The sequence below is a fragment of the Cryptomeria japonica genome, chromosome 5 (assembly GCF_030272615.1).
Source record: "Cryptomeria japonica chromosome 5, Sugi_1.0, whole genome shotgun sequence".
NCBI classification, from domain to species: domain Eukaryota; kingdom Viridiplantae; phylum Streptophyta; class Pinopsida; order Cupressales; family Cupressaceae; genus Cryptomeria; species Cryptomeria japonica.
This window is the reverse complement of record NC_081409.1, coordinates 115154058-115174222: the sequence shown is the minus strand read 5'-3', so window position 1 is coordinate 115174222 and position 20165 is coordinate 115154058. Positions and strand designations below refer to the sequence as shown.

Sequence of the window (20165 nt, the reverse complement as noted above, 5' to 3'; positions counted from 1 at the left end):
GAGCTTTGAGTACGCAGGACTACCTCACAGAGGAGTGATTGGAAGAGGACCCGGCGAGGTCAGAGTTTGTGATTCCTATGTCCACTTGCATCATCTGCCAGGGAGCAACTACAAGCTAGTTAATGATACCTTCACGATGAACATCACAAGGACGTTGCAAGGTGGGATTCACAACAGATTATCTCAGGATGCACAGGAACTAGTGAAGAGGTACAGTGCTTGGTTTATTCAGTTTCTGAAGTTCACTTATATTAGAGTACATGGATGTCCTTCACCTCCATACATGTTGCCGAGATATCCAACAGACAGAATTGTGTTACTTGAAGTAACAAGACAGTTGGCAGCATATGCGAAGGCATTCAGACACAGACATGGGAATGGAGTTCTGGTACCTATCATTTTAGGCAATTCAGTTGAGGTATGTCCTAATGCATTAGCCATGGATGACGTAGAGAAGGAGTTAGCTTTGTATTCTTTTTCATCCTTTGCTTTGAGAGAAAGCTTTGATCCACATGGACATTTAGAGGAGACAGTCGGTAGGAAGTTTAAGCATGAGTACCAAATAGAAGATTTTATGATGAATCTCTTAGATGATCTTGAAGTGAAACGAAAAATGCATTCTAGATTGCCTTTGGATTTCATCAGGAAATGCAGGATTTACAGAGTGGCCGACCAAGCATAGGATAGTGGCAGACATATCCAGTCATCCTATGATCGAGAAAGCAAATCAATAAGATTAGATTGGAATGAGCCTGAGGTCGTGGATCTAGATGCTTTGATTACTCCAGTCTTGTTTTGTACTCGCAGATGGGTTGACGTACAACATCAGAAGTTGAGAGAGCAAGGCATAGCTATGACTTTCACTTTGGAAGAGAAACCAGCCGAAGGTGGAGCTAGTGTGAGCGAAGGCAATCCTAATCTTAAGAATACAAGTGAAGGTAACCTTCGAAGTGCAAGTGAAGGCAATCTCCATCCAAGAGGTTCGAAGAGAAAAGAAAGGCCCGAAAAGAGGGAATCTTCCAAGAAGAAGCAAGGGGCCAACCGAGATCGTTCATCCGGTACATCTTCTAGACCAGAGAAGAGGACACTTCAAGTGGAAGAATCTATGGAGTCGATGGTACAGAATGATGGGCAGGAAGAAGGACAAGCACCGCAAGGGTCACCAGATGGATCTCTCCAAGATTATAAGCTCAATGAAGATAGAGAAGATAACGAGGTAACATCTCCTCCCAGAGAAGAAGAAGTAGTGCATAAGGAGATTCAAGTTAAAGAGACAAGATCGGCCATCCCAGATTGGTTGAAGGAAAGATTAACTAAGGTGATCGTGATAGAGGACGAGGACAATGTAATTGATTTAGAGAGCCTTGTTGGACGTTCTCACGAAGTAACAGAGAAGAGGAAGGCTACCAAGATGTCTAAGATGATTAGAGATGAGACTGGATCCAGAAAACTACAGATAGCTACACCGACAGTGGACAAGTATGAAGGGGAGATCCTAGCAGAGGAATATGATATAGAGACATTTGAGCTAGGACCATCCACAGCCGAGCAGACACTAGATGATGCCACCGATTCATTTGAGGCATTAAAAGACAAGCTTAGAGAAGAAATGGAGAAGAATAGAAAGCTTGAGAGAGAGGTCGGTGCATGGAGGACATACTTCTGTCATCTCAATGAACCTTTAGGACGTCAGGATCCAGCTAGATCACCAGTGCAGGCACTTCCCCTTCAATCAATTAATGAGGCCGAGAGATTCAGGAATATGGTCCAGCGTACGAGTACTTGGATGGACAAATCTCATACAGTTGCCGTAGAATTTGTAACAAGGATGATGAAGACTATTCATAGGGCTATCCAGGTTCTTGAGATAATCCACAACTTGATGATAATAGTAGCCGCTTTTGCTCATACTAGAGATGTTATCATTCCTGTCTTGAAAGTAATCAGACAAACATCGAGGAAGGTCTTAGCACAGGAAAAGATCATGGATGGAGGACCTCACAGTTTGCTTCAGTGGTCAACCTTACTCCAGATGAAGAGTGTTCTCTTTGAGGACATCAGTACTAGATGTAGCCAAGTTGAGGAGGTGATCAACCCGATCCAGGACAGAGTATTTGAGGTACTTCGTACCATTCTTGGCAGGAGGATCGAGGTCGAGATAGATGTGGATTTGCAGGAATTGGAGGATAGAATCAAGGTCATCTTTTGCAAGGACGCTAATATCACAGACGAGCAACATGATCAGATGTTTGCCACCATGCTCCTGATTGAAAGAACTAAGGAACTTGAATCTTCATGGGACGCAGCTCTTCTAGATGCATTTGATCAGGTCATCCACTTGGAAGAGAGTATGAAGAATCTTCCCGAGATTCCAATTGCTGAGATCGAAGGAATCGTGTCAAGATTCATTGCATATGCTAAAAAAGAACATTGGAAAGGGAATAAGATTCTAGATGAGAGGTTGTTATAGATGACATGGCACCTTAATTGTCATTGGTTTATGTCTCCTAGGTTTTTGTGCCAAATTTAATATTTGGCTATGCATTTAATATTGTTCAGTAAAAAGGAGGCCATTTGTAACAAACCCTAATTAGGGTTTAGGTGTCATGATCTTGACCGTTGATCTGCTTTCAATCTGGACCATTCATTGTAATTGAGGATGCTATTTATACCCTCATTTTCATTTCATTTGGTAATAGTTAATAGTTAGATATCAGAGAGTTTGATGTATTAGAGAGATTAGAGTTTAGAAGCAATTTACTTTTGTAGCAAGATTGAGTTTTGAGGAAAAGAATTCAAGCAATTGTTGTACATGATGACTTTGAAATCAATGAAATATTGAAGTTATGGTGTTTTGTTGCAACTTTCTTGGTTATCTTCATGGTTGTTCAATTTACTTGAATCATGCTTAATCAAAGTAGTGTGTTAATTCGAAGGACAAAGTGTGAGACTTGATCTTTGGTAGGATTCGCTTTCCAAACCACTAGCTTCTTGATGATTGTAGGAACGCCTTGCGTGGTCAACTGGAGATATTTGAATCACTTAACCTTCAATCATTAGTGTATCTTGGATATGTACCTTCGTGGTAGTGTCTTTGATCTTTGATGCATTGAAAATCATTTTGTTACCTTAGAAGATTGCATCAATTTCAATTGAGTTGTTATTTTATGGCGAAATTGAAGTTGGTATAATCTTGCCAAGTCTTGTCCACATGAAGTCATTCTTAGGGTTAGATTAGATTAGACCTCTTGCAAAACCCTATCCTTTTGTTATTTTTTGAAAAGCTTTTTTAGTTTAGTAAAACTTCGGAACGTAAGGCCCCTTGAGGACACAGCAAATCACAACGACCACTGGTGCTTATCCACACGTAGAGACCCTACTAACCAGAACATTGGAGTCATCCTAACTGATCCTTCATGCGAATCTTCAGCAGTTAGCGACTTTATTCAAGAGAGGATAAGATGCCTTTGGGTATTTTATTCTGTGTATGATGGTGTACAAAATACACGTCAACAGAGTGCCACTTGGATCTCTCATGATTTTAAATCAAAACAGCTTGGGCATGCAATTCCTTTTTAAATTTTTGGCCACTAATTTTGCTTTGGACTCACAGTGTGTCTAGTTTCATTCTTGCTTCCATCGGCGAATGGCGTGCCTGCGTTCCCTTTTTGAGTCGAAGACTTTCGAATTCCACGCTTGGTTGACAAGTGGCGCTTTCTATTGTTGCTTTGAAAATCTCACATAGGCTTGATGGGCCCACACATATTTGAGACACGTGGCACCTTGGCAGAGATTTTTGGGTGATACTTCTTGATTTGAACTTAAACTTTCGTAGAGTTTCTACGTGTCTTGTTTTTGATGTGGGTGTTATTTGAAGGATATTCCCAAAAACAAGAGAGGAACACGTGGCATAATCGCGGGAGTTCCCAAGGACTCCCCTTTTGTGCTTGCTTCAATCTTCCGCATAGCTTCCATATGGGGTGTTCTGCCAGGTGCTTGTTTTCGAATCTAGAAGTCTTTGGAGAGAGCACAGGGAACCTTCATGATGAGCACACAAAACTTTATGTAAAATGAGAGGATTGTAAGCTGCGCTAAGGCAGAAAAGAGAGCACGGGATCATTGCTATTTGAAATCGGCACTAGGCTCGATCTAGCTGTGGACAAAATCTACACTTTTGATCTTTAATAGAACCAGGACCAATCTTAATAAATGGTGATATTTGTGAATTGATGATTTTATCCAATCTTTCAGCGCCTTTGTCAAACTTTAGATCCCTTTGATTAAATTCCTCTCTTTCTAGGCTTTGATTTAATTGGTTCAACAGATTTCTCGAATTCCTTTTTTAAGGAGACAACTTCAAGCTCTAGTTTTTCACACTTAAATCCCTTGGCCTTAAGCTGATCTCTTATAACCTCAATCTGTTTTGCGTCTTCTAATTGAATTTTCAAATCTTCAATTATTTTATCTGATTTTTCTTGAGCCACAAACTTTTTGAATTTATACCTTTTGTTTTAAAATCCTTTTCTTGAGTTTCTCGTTTTCTTTGTAAGCATAGTGAAGTTCTTCCTCGATATCTACTTCCTCTTCTTTATTGCACACCTCCTTTTCTCCTTCCACTTTGTTTTAATCATTTTCTGCTTCCATTGCCATGAAGAGTATTTCTTCTCCATTACTGCTTGAACATTCTTCACTGCTCTCTTCGGATGAGCTATTGTTCTTCTTTGAATAACAACTCTTCTTGTATTTTTGAGAGTTCTTGTTTTGATATTGATTATGCTTGTGGCTCTTCTTTTGATGACGCTTTCTCCCTTTCTTTATGTGGTGGTCCTTTTCATCCTCACTGCATTCACTTTTATCCCATGGACATTTGGAAGCAAAGTGCCCAATTTTACCACAATTAAAGCATTTAAATGGTAATTTACCTTGATAATTCCCAAATCCTTTCTTTAGCTTTCTCATGAAAAGAGCTTCTTCTTCATCCATTTCATTGCATGAAATCTTGCTTGATTCACACTCTTTGTTCTTTCCCTTTCTTGATGCTTTAAAGGTTGCCTCCTTTTGTGAAGGCTTGTCTTCAATCCTCATTTCATAGGCAATGAGGATACCATGCAACTCATCCTTACGCAAGGTATCTAGATCCTTCATTTCTTCTATTGCCGATGCTTTGGAGTCAAACCTGAAGGGCAAAGATTTTAAAAACTTTTGAACGACTGTGGCTTCTTCAACTTCTTCACCAAGTCCTTTGATTGTATTTACGATATCATCAACACGAAGCAAGAAGAGTTTATGTTCTCCTCTTCTTTCATCTTGAGACTTTCAAATTGCTTTTGATGGGTTTGAAGCTTTGGATGTTCTTTAATAAGTAATTATCTGATTTGCAATGCATAACCTTCACAAACTCAGATTTGATAGTCCACACAATATCGCATGTTTGGCTTTTGCAATGTTCTCACTTTCCTTGTTTTGTTTTGGCTTGATCCATTAGGGGAGTTGATGGAGGTGTGTAGCGATTTACCACCAATTGTCAAACATTATATCCTAGGGCATTCAAGTAGGTCTTCACCCTTATGCTCCAACAGGCATAATTTGTCCCATCAAAGAATGGTGGCTTGTTCTATGAGGATTTGTGTCCTTCTTGCCTGGCAGTTAGTGCTCTTATAGATCTACCTTTGAAACTCATATATAATAATGTTTTGTGTAAAAAAGAAGGCAACTGCAAACTTGGGAAGAAGATAAATGAAATTCAAATTATTCCATGAACTTTTAAAAAAAACCAGAAAAGGAAAAAGAAGCATAACCATCACTGATATCTTTGCTACATCTCCTTATTGCTTAGTGTTCACTATTATCACTAATTCTGCCCTGCTGATACACTTTCTTCAAACAATTGCAATTTTGTTTTTCTCCTTCCTTCAACTCTGCTGCTGCAAGTTCTTTTGGCTGTAACAACTGAAAAGTGAAATGTGGTTTGGAATGGGCCATGTTTGAGCATTAAGGACTGAATGTGGCATGGTAGCCCACAATACCAGGCAACTTTTTAATTTTTTAAAACATTTTTGACGAGTTATTTTAATTTTCTGACTTTTTGGAAGGGGGAGCAGTAGGCAGTCAGTTGCCCCCTAAAATAATTGCCGTTTCCTGCCCGTTTCTGGAATGTTTCTGTTTGATTGTGAAGGTTGGGACGGCGGAGGGGCATTTCCAAGGCATCCCTGTATCCTTACAAATCCACAATGTCTCCGGAACGGGTATGTCTGTAATAAACATCTGGAACAGCGTTGGGATCTTGTTCCTGTAATTGTACAGTTATTATTTCATTTGGTGACTGTACAGTAGCTTTACAGGTTCCAGCCTAGTCATCATGCCTCGTAGGCTGGGGTCACATGGAGGAGGGCTTCCTAAAAAATAGAGTGGGTGCTGCAGAGATTTTTTAGGAATTGTTTTAAGTGGGTGGTCCCATGAAATTTGTAGTGCACTTCTGCTTAAAAATTTAAGCTCCTAAATTGAAGGAAGCTGGTGGTCTTATGAACAGTGGAATTCAGCTTAAAAATTTTAGCTCCTAAATTTAAGTATTAATTGTGTCTATTTTTGTAGTGTGCAATTTTAACAATAATTTTTTATTAAATTATAATTGACAAGTGGCATAAATAATCTCTAAGCTGTAGAGGCTAATTCCAGCGCCACCCCATTTGCACCCACTCAAAAATGAAAATCTCAAAAGTAGGAGCTTCTACTTTTTAGGAGAAGATTCCAAATAATCTTGTAGCCAAATTTTCTTTTCCATAAAAATAGAACCCAAGCCCCTCCCATAAGACCTCAGCCTTAGATGTGTTAGACCATTTTTAAAGAACAAATGGACTTTTTCACACTTCATCTTATGTATTGTTCATATCTTGTATACTTGAGATTTTTACTTAATGAGCAACCTCCAGTGCAAGCTGACTATTGCAAATCTTCACCGTGTACCGTTATTCTTGCACCCCTGAGAAAACGACATGTTGATCCTGCTCCCATGTCTCCTGATGAATATGGCATATACTGTGTAGTAATTTGCAAATATAAATGTTCTAGTTCTTTAATTGCTATAAATCAGATCTAGTCAACTTGCTAATTTGTGATAGCCACAAGAAGAAATTAAATTATATTAGTGGCTTCATTAATCTGATGCATAATGTGCAATTGTGAGTCTGGCTAGGGTATAACTTTTATAAAATGATCTTGTTAAGAATTAGTTCATTATTTCTGTGAAATCTTTTTTCTGAATAAAAACGGGTTTGTTTTCAAACACAGAATGTACCCTACTTTTTCAGGCAAATCCAATTCTTTATTGGTGGTGATTCCAAATGTTGGTGGTCTAGTATGGGTTTCCATGCTGCATTGTTTTTGTGTAATCTATCTTCTGAATAATAAGGGGTTTGTTTTCAATAATGTAAGTACCTTGCTTTTTCAGGCAAATCCTCATTGCTTATTGGTGGTGACACCAAATGGTGGTCATCTTGGTTGGGTTGCGGGTGACGAAGCTCCATTCGGAGCACCTTGGACAGACCCTCTAGTCATCGAATACTTAGAGATTTTGGAAAACAGCTCAAAAGAACGGCAATCCGAAAGGAAACTTGATGGCATTCATACTTCAGTGGTTGATTCTAAACAAAATTCCAGCAACAGTAAAAAGCCCGTCGAGAGTCTTTCTTGAATATTTTTCTTTGTACGTTGTAAATTTTTTTCTCAACTTTAATTGATCCTTTTAATTAAGTTTCCACACAAAAGATGAGTTTACATGTCATTCATCATTGGTGGTCATTGTTTAACATTGATTATAATTTAGCTATAACATGCTGAACTTATATATTAGTATTTGTCTTGTTATTTAAAAATTCACATACAAACAATTAAATGATATGGCTGCGTCCTATTTTCACTTGAGAATGTTTCTTACAGAAATCTCATGGATTGTTCCACACTTTTTTCATCTACACAAAAACCGTTGTGAAGAAGGGTAGGACGACACATAGAGTCCTCCACATTATTATCAATAACCTTTCATAAGCGAAGTAGGGAGGGGTTATTATCAATAACCTTTTCATAGGCGAAGTAGGGAGGGGTTGGACGAATAACAAAATCTGGAATGCTTCAAAGCTTGATACATTTTCCCTTCTTTCTCCACCATGCTTTTATCTGTGCAAGCAGATGAATCAAATGATTTGCTTGACAACTTGTGACCTCTACCGTCAGCTTGGACTTCTCCAACATTGTCGATGTGACTCTTCATATGTATAAAGTTCACATCCATATTTTCTTCCGTCCGTGGCTCTCTTGTTGTTAAACTATTTGGTTGTATTTCTTTTATTCATGGCTCTCTTCTTGTTGACAGTTTGGATTGATTTAGTGGGGAGAACTTGTGTTCTTAAATAGAAGTCATAAATTCAAACTCCATAGGGGTTAAGGTATGTATGTCTTGTTTGACATTGTGGACTATAAAAAAATCTTTAAAATAAATCAATGAAAAAATGTGACCGTTGAGAAAACAAATCAAATAACCACCATGGGATACAATATAGGAGTAATAGAAGACCAGATCATAAACACCAATGGCAAAAGGAGATAACAAGAACACAAGAGAGATCAAGGAGCAAACAAAAGCAAGGAGAATAGACATAATTGCCAGCCCTTATGGAGAAGAATGAAGATTGAGACAAACATGGGAAAGAGAAGAGAGAGAAAGAAGAAGAGAAGAGCGTGCCAATAAGCGTGTTGCTGTTATGATAATTCCAGTGCTATAAACATGTCTAAGAATCCAGTGAAACATTCAAAGACTAAGCATATATTAATTAAATATAATTACTTGAGAGAGCAACCCAGTGAATAGAAGGTGAAGTTGGAGTATGTGTCTACAAAGGAACAAATGGTTGATATTTTCAAAGCCTTGTTCTTTTATCCGGATTGATGAGTTGGTGTTGCTCCTCTGCTGGAGTAGTCTGTTGATTTGGTTGTGTGTCCCAGGGGGAGAGAGATTCATGTTTTTATTTTGGGAGAGAGTTTGATTTTCTTTTTAGGTAAATTTTGGCATTGCTGTCGAAGGGGGAGAGAGATGATGTGAAAAACTGATCTCAAACTCTCTCCCAAAGAGAGTTTAATTAAGCTAAATAGAAAAGATTACCTAAGTTTAATTTTAGGAGATATTTTATTAACTTTGGGTGTTAAAATAATATTCTATGGTTTTGAAATGTAAGACATTTTTTGATTGGGTGTATTACTAGCTTATATATATTAATATTATATATAAAATACATCGAGAGATATCCTTCTCAAGGCGCCTATTATTTTTTTAATCAATTTTATATCCTTAAAATTAGATAGGCGCTTTGAGAAGGATATCTCTCGGCGTATTTTATATATAATATTAATATATATAAGCTAGTAGGATTCCCAGCGTAATATGGAACACATTAAATTAGTTAATATTAAAATAGACTATTGTATTATTAGGCTTAGGGTTAGGCATAATGTTTACGGTTAGGGTTGACATTTAGGGTTAGGCTTATGGTTATGGCAACGATTATGGCTAGGGCTAGGGTTGATATCATGGTTAGGTTGTGGTTTAGCATTATGGTTGGGATTATTAATAAGGTTAGCATCTATAACATGGTTATTGTTAGGGTTAGTATTGAGGTTAGACTTAGGATTTACAATTACGGTTAAAATTATCGGTACAGGTAGGGTTTATATCATGATTAGTGTTAGGGTTAGGATTAAGGGTTATGGTTCCATTTAGTTTATATTAGGGTTATTTTGTTTTAGTTATAGAAGCAGGATTCAAATTAGTTTTATATTTAATTACATGGACGAGGTTAAGGGTTTATTTCAATTTAGTTTTCGGTTTAAGGCTCAATATGGTGTAGGGTTCAGGTCAGGGTTTATTGTGGTTAGGGTTAAGGTTCATGAAACATGACAATTCAATATGATTTACAATTACAATTAAGGTCATAAATTAGGGTTCTTGTTAAATTTGGCATACTTTTAATGGCAGGGTTAGTTCCTTTTAGGGATAAGCTTAGAGTTGTGGTTTAATTTTGTGGTTACATTTTTGTGTTATAGCTTTCAATTTATTTAAAGGTTAACATTGGTAAATTCATAGTTTTCACTTTTTGTCTTCGTATGTAGTGTTCTTCAAAATTGAATATTTGTTATATTTTACATAGCTATTCTTCTATGCTTAATCTAGTTTTCTATTCTTTTTTTATTTAATTATGCTACATGATTCCTTTTAATAATATATCTATGTTATTTTAATTTAATTTCAAAAATATATTTGAAATCATTAAAAATATTCATGTCAAACTTTAATTGATTTGAAATCAAACAAATAATAAATTCTCTTGCATTAACCATATAAAAGAGACTACATTTTTTATGAATTTTAGATGCTAAATTTAGATAGTTGCCTCTAGAAGGATATCTCTCGACATATTTTATATAGATTAAGTTAAATTTTAAGGTATATATGCTAGTGGCAATGACAACAACATGGAAAGCATAAAATAAATAATTTTATAATTATATACGATCTTTTTATTAAAATAAATTATATTATTACACGAAGATATATGAAATTAAATATATCTATTTAGACTATTTTTAATAATATATATGTGACACAATATCAAAGCAATTACTAAAATTTAAGATATATTAAATTTTATTTAATGTCGAGTATTATGGTTATGGTTAGCATTAGGTTTAAGGTTAGTGTTATAGTCGGGGATAAGGTTTACATCATGGTTCAGGATAGGGTTATGATTAGGGCTAGGGTTTAGGGTTAGGGTTAAGACAATGGTTAGGGCTTATATCATGGTTAGGGTTAGGGTTTAGTGTGAGGGTTACAAATATGTATAGGGTTTACATCAAAGGTAGGGTTGGGGTTATAATTATAATTGGGGGTATGGTTAGGATTAGGATTTGGTTTATGGTTATGTTTTGGATTAGAGTTAAGGTTAGTATTATTGTTAGGGTAAAGGTTTACATCATGGTTAGGGTTATGATTAAGGTTAGGGTTTAAGGTTAGGATTATGATAATGGTTAGGGTGTATATCATGGTTAGGGTTTGGTTTTGGTTTAAGATTATGGTTACAGTTAGAGTTTATGATTATGGTTAGGGTCAGGGTTTAGTGCTAAGGTTAAGTTTGTGGTTAGGTTATAGTGTCAAGGTTACAATTACGTTTAGGGTTTACATGAAAGTTAGGGTTAGAATTATGGTGATGTTTCAATTACAGTAAGGTTAGGGTTAAATTAGTATTAAAGTTCAATTAGTATTAGAGTTTTGGCTAGATTAAGGTTAGGAATAGATTAGTATTAAAGTTCAATTTGGGTTAGGGCAAAGTTTAGGGTAGGACTATTGTTAGGGTTAGGGTTTAGGATTATGGTTAGATTAGTGTTATAATTAGGGTTAGGGTAAGGATTATGATTACGATTATGGTTTGGGGTTATGGTTAGGTTTATTGTTTACATCATGGTTGGGGTTAAGGTTAGGTTTAGGATTATGGTTAGGGTCATAGTTAGGGTTTACATTATAGCTAGGGTTAGGGTTAGAGTTAGGTTTAGGGTCATGATTAACATCATGGTTAGGGTTAGGTTTAGGCTTAGGGTTAGGATTATGGTTACAGTTATGGTTTAGATCATGGTTGCCATTGGAGTTAGGGTAAAGTTTATGGTTAGGGTTAGGGTTACAGTTGTGGGTAGGATTATGGCTAGGGTTAGGGTTTACATCATGGTTAGGGTTATGGTTAAGGGTTAGTGTGAGGATTAATGTTAGTGTTTATATCATGGTTAGGGTTAGGGTTAGGATTTGTATCATGGTTGGGTTAAGGGTTATTACTTTAGGATTAGGTTTTAGGTTGAAGATAGGGTTTAATTATTTTTAGTTTCATTTTAGGGTTAGATTGTCATAAGGGTTCAATAACAATTAGGGCTAGAGTTCAATTAGGATTAGAATTAGGGTTATGATTCAATTACATTGGGGTAAGGCTAGAGTTCAATTAGGGTAAAGATTAGGGTTATGATTCAATTACATTACTTGGTTAGGGTTGAATTAGTATTAGAGTTCAATTAGGATTAGTGTTTGGGCTAGATTAGGGTTAGAATTACATTAGGATTAGAGTTCAATTATGGCCAGGCTTTAGTTTAGTGCTAGGGTTCAATTTGCATTACAACTTGATTAGGGTCAAGTTTAGGGATAGGGTTTAATTATAGTTGTGTTATGATTTAATTTGTAGTTACAGTGGAGATCTAGGGCAAGATTTAAGTTTAGAGATAGGTCAATATGGTTAGGTTTCAATTATGGTAAGATGAGGTTTAAGATAAGAGTTATGCTACAATTAGGGTTACTTTTGTAGGATAATTCTTGGGGTTCAAGTAGAATTAGTGTCATGGTTATGGCAAAGGTTCAATGAAGAATAGGGTTAGTATTACACTTCATTTATAATTTAATCAAGGTAAGATTTATTGTTAGAATTCAAATAGGGTTAGGGTTTATAGATAATTCATGGTATGAGGGTTGGAATTATATAACAAAGCTTGATTTTAAGCTAAGAGTTAAGGTTTACTTAGGGTTATGGTTATGTTTGGGTTAGGGTTCAATTAGGTTTAGAATTAGGGTTATGATTCAATTACATTAGTTGGTTAGGGTTGAATTAGTATTAGAGTTCAATTAGGATTAGGGTTTGGGCTAGATTAGGGTTGGAATTATATTAGGATTAGAGGTCAATTATGATTTAGTTTAGTGCTAGGTTTCAATTTGCATTGCAACCTTATTAGGGTTAAGTTTAGGGATGGGATTCAATCATGGTCATGTTATGATTTAATTTATATGTTATGATTTAATTTATAGTTATGGTTGAAATCTAGGGCAATATTTAAGTTTAGAGATAGGTCAATATGGTTAGATTTCAATTATGATAAGATGAGGTTTAGGAAAAGAGTTATGCTACAATTAGGGTTACTTTTCTAGGATAATTCGTGGGGTTCAAGTAGAATTAGTGCCATGGTTAGGGCAAGGGTTCAATGAGGAATATGGTTAGTATTACAATTCATTTACATTTTAATCAAGGTAAGATTTATTGTTAGAATTCAAATAGGGTTAGTGTTTACAAATAAGGCATGGTATGAGGTTTGAAATTATATTATAACAAAGCTTGATTTTAAGGTAAGAGTTAATGTGTGCTTAGGGTTATGGTTATGTTTGCATAAATGTTCAATTAGGATTAGAGTTCAATTAGGTTTAGATTACATGGATATTGTTAAGGTTAGTGTTTGATTATAGTAGGTTTATAATTATAGTTAGGGTTCATATTAGAGTTCAATTAGGGTTGGAATTAGGGTTACGACTCAAATACATTAGGGTTATAGTTAAATTAGGATTAAAGTTCAATTAAGGTTAGGGTTTGGGCTAGAATTCAATTAGAAGTATGGTTTAATAAGGGTTAGGGTTAAATTAGAGTTAGATTAACGTTCAAGTTATAGGTAGGGTTAAATTTTATGGTTAGAGTTAAGTTTAGGGTTAGGTTAGGATTGACATTCAATTAGAGGGATTAAGGTTATATTTAATTAAGTTAGGGTACAATTATGATTAAGGTTTGATTATGATAAGGGTTTAATGATATTTAGGGTTAGCATTATAGTTCAATTAGGGTTATAATTTATATACATTAGGGTTAGGGTTAAATTATAATTAAAATTTAATTAAGATTAGAGTTCAATTAAGGTTAGGGTTAAGTTTAGGGCTAGGGTCTAATTATGATTAGATTAGGGTTCAAGTCATAGTTAAGGCTTAATTCTAGGGTTATATTTTAGGGTTAGGATATGGTTAGCTTTCAATTATGGTAAGATTAGGTTATGGTGAGGGTTTAATTAGGTCTAGTTTAAAATATTAGGTTCAGATTTTAGTTAGAGTCATAATTAGGATTATTATTCAATTACATTAGGGTTAGGGTTAAATAAGGATTAGGGTTAAATTAGGATTAGTTCAATTAGGGTTACAGATTGAATTAGAATTCAATTAAGATTAGGGTTTAGGTAGGGTTAGGGTTCAATTATTGTTAGATTGAGGTTGAAGCTGTAGATAATGTTTAATTATAGGGTTATAGTTAAGCTTATGGTTAGGTTGTGGCTAGGTTTTAAATATGGTCAAATTAAGTTTAGGGTTAAGGTTAAGGTTCAATTAGGGTCACTATTGTAAGATAATGCTTTGGGTAAGTTAGTATTACAATTCAATTATGGTTGGATTAAGGTTCAAGTTGTATTTAGGATTTAATTCTAGGTTTATAGTTAAGTTTAAGCTAAGGTTTCATTCATGGTAAGATAAGGTTTATGGTAAGGTTAGGCCACATTTAGGGTTACTATTATAGGATAATGCATTCATAACACTTTCTTATGAGTTTTTTCCTTATTCCAATATTTTTGAAATACATTTGTATGTAACTTTGATTGTTTGAATTTAAAAAAATTATATTTTTGTGATTAAAATTTAGAAAATTCTTTCTAAAGAATTTTTTTTTAAATTAATAATTATATAATATTTTTTCGATTTTTTTGAATTTTGAAACAATATATTTTATGCTTAAGGTTTGGAAACATAAAAATTCAATTTGATCTTTCTAAATTGAAAATTAAGCTTATTTTTATTATTCCTCAAAAAAATTTCAATTGATATAAGTCATGTTTTATCACTCTATGAAAACTGAAATTTTGCCTTTTCCCATGCAAATCATTTCAAATTCTAAAATTTTAATTTCAATTATGATAAATTTAAAACTTTGTATTATTGAATACAAAAATAAAAGCAAATGCAATTTGTCTGAAAAAATCCATATAAATTTTTGCTCTTGAGTTAGTACACATCCTCCATTCTCCATCTTTCTTTGGTGCAAGCACAACAAGTACCACACATGGGCTTAAAATTTCTCTAATCAATCCTTTCTTCAACAACTCTCCTACTTGTCTATTCAACTTTGCATTCTCTACTAGTGTAATTGTATGTGTTGTTTTGTTTGGCAAACTAGCTCTTGGTATGCGATCCATATGATGAATGATACTCCAAATTGATGGTAATCCATCTGTCATGTTCTCTGATACAATGTCTTGCTTTCCTCTCAACAACTTTTTTATTTCGCTTTGCGGTGGTTCATCCTTCCTTCTGGTATGACTCTCGACTTTCAAACTGTTAGACTTCTTTGAAATCAATGCAAAACACATGTTTTCATGGACCTCCTAAAATTGTTTTGCCACCGACGAAACTGATTTTGGTGTTACCACACACTTCAATCTTCTCTTCTTCTGCCTCCAAAGGTATCCACATATGTTTGTTGTCATTAGATGTCATAGTATAAGTGTTTCTTCTTCCATCATGAATTGTCTTTCTATCATATTGCCATTTTCTTCCCAACGATATATGACATACATCTATGGGCACAATATCACACAATACTTCATCATGATATGATCCTATATGATATTTCACCCAACATTGGTCACTCACCAATACTTTTTTCTCATCTTGAATCCATTCTATCTTGTAGGATTTCAGGTGTTTCAATCTCTTCAAATTCAATTGGGTTTCCATCTCTTCTGAATCTAAATTATCTGAACTACCACTATCAACAATGACTTTGCAACACTTATCTCCAGACTTACATTAGGTTCTAAACAAAATCTTCCTTTGCAGTGGCTCCTCAATTGTTTCTTCCTATAACAAAGATCTTGTCATCACTAGTGATTTGCCTTTCTTTAGTTTCCCTACTAAACTAGGTGATCTGACAACTTCTTGTACATTATGATATTTGAATGCTCCACGTTCTTCACCTCCACACTTGAGACATGTTCCTCTAAATGGACTCTTCTCGGATTCATTGCCATCTCTTTAGTATCTGTCACTACAAAATGAATTGTAACCTCCTCTATCACTATGGTAGGTGCTTCTGCCATATTTTCCTCTGCAATAAGCATTGTCTTCTTTCTATCACCCTAGAGGGGTTTATTTTCTTTATTTTTCTTAGTGGAGGATCTTTCTTCTTCGGACCTCTGTCTCTATTCAAACTTCTTATTTAGCTTCTCCTGTACCTTGAATGTAAATTGATATGCTTTCTCAACTATGGTTATCCTTACCATAATCAATTCTTTTTGAATCTTTTCTCTTAGTCCATTGATGTATTGTGCAACCTTTTCCTTACTTCACTATGTCTAGCTCTAATGATCTCTTTGTAGAATTCTTCAGTACACTCCTTCACAAATTTCTCGTTTTGCCTTACATTTTGTAGTTTCTTCAACAACTCAATCTCATAATCAACAAGTATCAATTGATTATTCAATTTTGTCACCATCCTATCCCATTTAGTGATTTTCTTTTTTCCTCTCCTATTCCTATCCAAATGAACTTCTTTCCACCGTAAAGCCACATGACACTTCAGCTTGGTTTTTGAAAATCTTACCCTTTCCAGATTTTCAATTTCCTCATTATTCAAAGTATTCCTCCATATCATTTATCCTATCAACCAATTCCTTAGGGTTTAGGTTTCTTGCATAATTTTGAATTTCAAATCTAAGTCTTTTATTGATCTTTGAAATAGCTTTCATCATCTTAACTTAATTTGATTCTTCTTCCTCTTCTTTGAAATTGTCTTCAACTAGGTTTTGATTTAATTCATCATCACTTTCGCCTTTCGATCTAGGGTTTAGACCTCTCTTATTATCCTCTTCACTCTCATTGCTCTCATTATTTCCATCATTGCATCCATTTTATCAACAACATTTTCTATAGTAAGTATTCTCTTCAACGACATCTCTTCTTTGACTTAAGTGCAATTGCCTCAGTTCGACGATTTGGCTACAAAGTTTCAACTACCTCACAGTCAGTGATCGATTGACAACACTTGCCGACTACCTCAGGTCAGCGACCTGTTCACTAAAAGGGATGCCTCTGCTCCACAAGGGCTAGAAATTGGCTTTGATACCACTTGGTGCAGTCATAGATGGAGGGTCCAGAATAGGACTGTCCAACTGTGTAGCATAGAGTTCAACATAGCGGAAACAACACAAGAAAATGCTCAACATACAAGAAGATCATTGTATTCATCATTAGAAACATCAATTACATTATATGCATTGGTATCCAGAATGACAATGGACATAGGCTTGCGGCAAGGCATTACAAATTTACATAGGGTGCATTGCCTTGATCATAGTCACTTGGACTGGCAGATTGAATCTAATGATCAACCTTACTATCTAACTAGTTCACTATATTTTAGTATTAGGAATGATTACAAATGCTATTATATATGCTCTATAAGTTTCAAAAAAGATCCATGTCGACTACGGGGTCTCAAAACCCAAAGAATATTGAAACATGCAAGTCGGCCACAAAATAAGAGATGATACAATGCGAAGAATGAAAACGTATTGTGGACCATAGGAAAAGATTCCCTTAGGTCCCAGATGTCTTGAATGATTTTTCAATTAGGTCCATATGCCACCAGAAAGGTCTGTAAGTGAACTGTCACCACAAACACAATTTGTTCTGGCAAACGAATGAACATTCATATGTGATAACTTAATGCAAATCAAAATATCTATGGATATGATGTAGATGACCATGTTCAAAGTGGAAATCCAAATCCGCAAGGCATGAAGAGAAATATCTGGTACAATGTAGAGAAAGTGCTCAAAAAGCTACAAACTAAAATGCAAGGAAAAATATTTGTTTTGGTTGGTGTGGGATTGCTTGGTAACCAAGGATGCTTTTGCATCAAAAGTCTTAGTCTACACCTATTAGAATATTACTCTACCTATTAGAATATTACTCTAACACCCTTCAAACAAACAACAACACAGAAACACAAATACATATGTTCAATGTACAGTTATATCTAATATGGATTGCAATTGACATTCTTTAATTAAACAACACTAATATATCGTCTATCCTTGAAACCACCATTATCATGCAAGGTTTTTTATTGAAATGCTTTAATACAACCGATCAAATAGCTATTACCAATTTTCATGAAAAAATACTAAATTTGAAACATTTAAAGAAGGGAATTTTTATGTTTTGACATGGATCAAACTAATATGATTCATATCCTTAATTAAAAACTGGTGTATTAAACTGTATATCTCTATATAAATAATAAAATAAAATACAAAAATATCTACATCATAGCACAGCATTAAGAATATATTTCAATAAACTCTGGAAGAGCTTCTCAAAATATTTTTTTGTTTTATTTCACCACTCTTTTCTATCGAACCTCTTACTATTTTATAATAAATATAAATTTATTGTTTAAGTTGGCTCAATCAAGAAATTAACTTCTAAAATGGAATTGAAAGAAAAATCAACTATGGAGGAAGCGAAGAAGTTTTCCATTAACACAATTACTGAGAAACAAACTGAAAAAAATGTACAGTGAAAACATATGGGCAGGGACTGAAAATATGAGAGCAACATTATATTCCCAATGCCCAAAAATTCTTACTATAATAATCACCAAAAGCTGACCAACTTATTCCCCAATAAAGCGAAAACAGCACTGTAAAAATATCTCTGACATTAATTTATCACCATCAAATAAGATCTGGCAAACAGTGAATAAAAAATATGATTTTTATTTCCTCTCCTCAATGTGCTCAGAATCTTCATACAAATAAGTTCTAAAAAGTTGTGCAATCTCAAGTCATTGTTGTACGAGGTTGCTCTCATGTCGGTGTTGATGCAAGTGCTTCAAACAGAAGCTAACTTCTGTAATATACATACACAATGTATATATAGCAAACGGAAGTCATGGTCGTAGCGAACGAGTTAATTGGTGAGATAAAGATTACGTTTTTAAGGAGCGTAGTAAGTCCTTGAAATACAAGCGAGGTCCAACAGGAGAATACACATTGTGTATATAGCACGCTCAGTCTACTGTCCAAATTAAACAGTCCTATAATTTAATATTAAAACGAGCATTCTGTAGTGGGTTTTGTGTAAGCGATTGAAACCCAAGCTAAGTCCCAGCATATGCATACACATTGTATATATAGCAAGCTTACTTGTGTCTGTTGAAGCAAACAAGCTTAGAGCTTTGAAGGGTGAGCCAGATTTTGGTATTGGGTATTGTTGTAATGGGAAGCAGATATAGAATTAGTTTTAGTGACAACACTGAACAGCAGAGTAAAAGTCTTAGGGCTCGTTCATGGCTGTTTGGTGGGTGGAGGTCCAAGACTAAGCGTGAAGTAGGAGGAGGTTCTAACTCTAATAACAGCATAAGCACTAAAACTTCTTCTCATCACAAATCCTCTGAGAGTAATAAAGCCAAAGTTGATATTGTTAATGCAGATGAAGAAGTTGAGAGGGAGAAGCACAATATGGAGGATCCTTCTCATGAGGAAGATGAAGAAGAAGATCATTATCAAGTTGAGGAAGAAGCTGTGGATAAGGAATCAGACCATTTCATTGGGAAAGTGAAGTCTAGGATGGCGAAGGAGAGGTTGATATCCATGAAGAGGTTTGAAAGCATGCTTAACAGAGGAGTGTGAGGAAGAAGGGGAAAACATATTACAGCAGTATATAATGACAGTTGTATCACATGGTAATCTTTTTTGTATGTTACTTATGCAACTACAGTTGGTCTAATAGTATCCTTTCATTTGTGAACCATGTATTATTGCAGATCTTGTATTTGGTGAGGGTTTAAGCCTCTAAATTTTGTGTAGTCTGCATGCATTCATGTAGATATGCAGATCCCTGGTTCACAAGAGCTGAGATATATAATACGATATATAACTTTTTCAGTTAAAATGGGTGAATTTTTCTATGATGTAGAGGAGAGAATTATATAGTGTAACTATTGCTTATAGAAGGTAAATATTTAATCTGCTTTATGATTTTTATGGGGATTGGCTAATCTGATAACGTTGAGGGTTGAACTGCAGGATCAATAATTTGGTTTTGGCGTTTTTGTTGTAAGTGCGCTTCAATAACAATTTGAGTTTTTACTTTTCAATTTATAGTTTATTATTAGCAATTGCATCTTGGTGTGCAATGGGTACGCCGAAAAGATGTGTAAGGTAGGTTAGAAAAAAATTGGTCTATTTTTTACATACATTTGCATAATACATGAGGCCAATTGGTA

General features: G+C 35.0%; 1 protein-coding gene across 3 annotated transcripts in view; it reads left to right on the top strand.

The window, feature by feature from the left end:
- The window catches only part of LOC131067030 (embryogenesis-associated protein EMB8), a 112340-nt gene extending 92660 nt beyond the window's left edge, over nucleotides 1-19680 (top strand). The window contains exon 8 of one of the 3 annotated variants that reach the window (XM_058001973.2): nucleotides 19370-19680. In XM_058001973.2, the coding sequence (XP_057857956.1) occupies nucleotides 19370-19498 (129 nt within the window). In that variant the 3' untranslated portion in view covers nucleotides 19499-19680. Of the gene's footprint in view, nucleotides 1-6175; nucleotides 6399-7447; nucleotides 7854-19369 lie in introns of those variants that run through there. The other 2 variants (XM_058001967.2, XM_058001977.2) reach the window with 2 other exon arrangements.
- The last annotated feature ends 485 nt before the right edge of the window (nucleotides 19681-20165 follow it).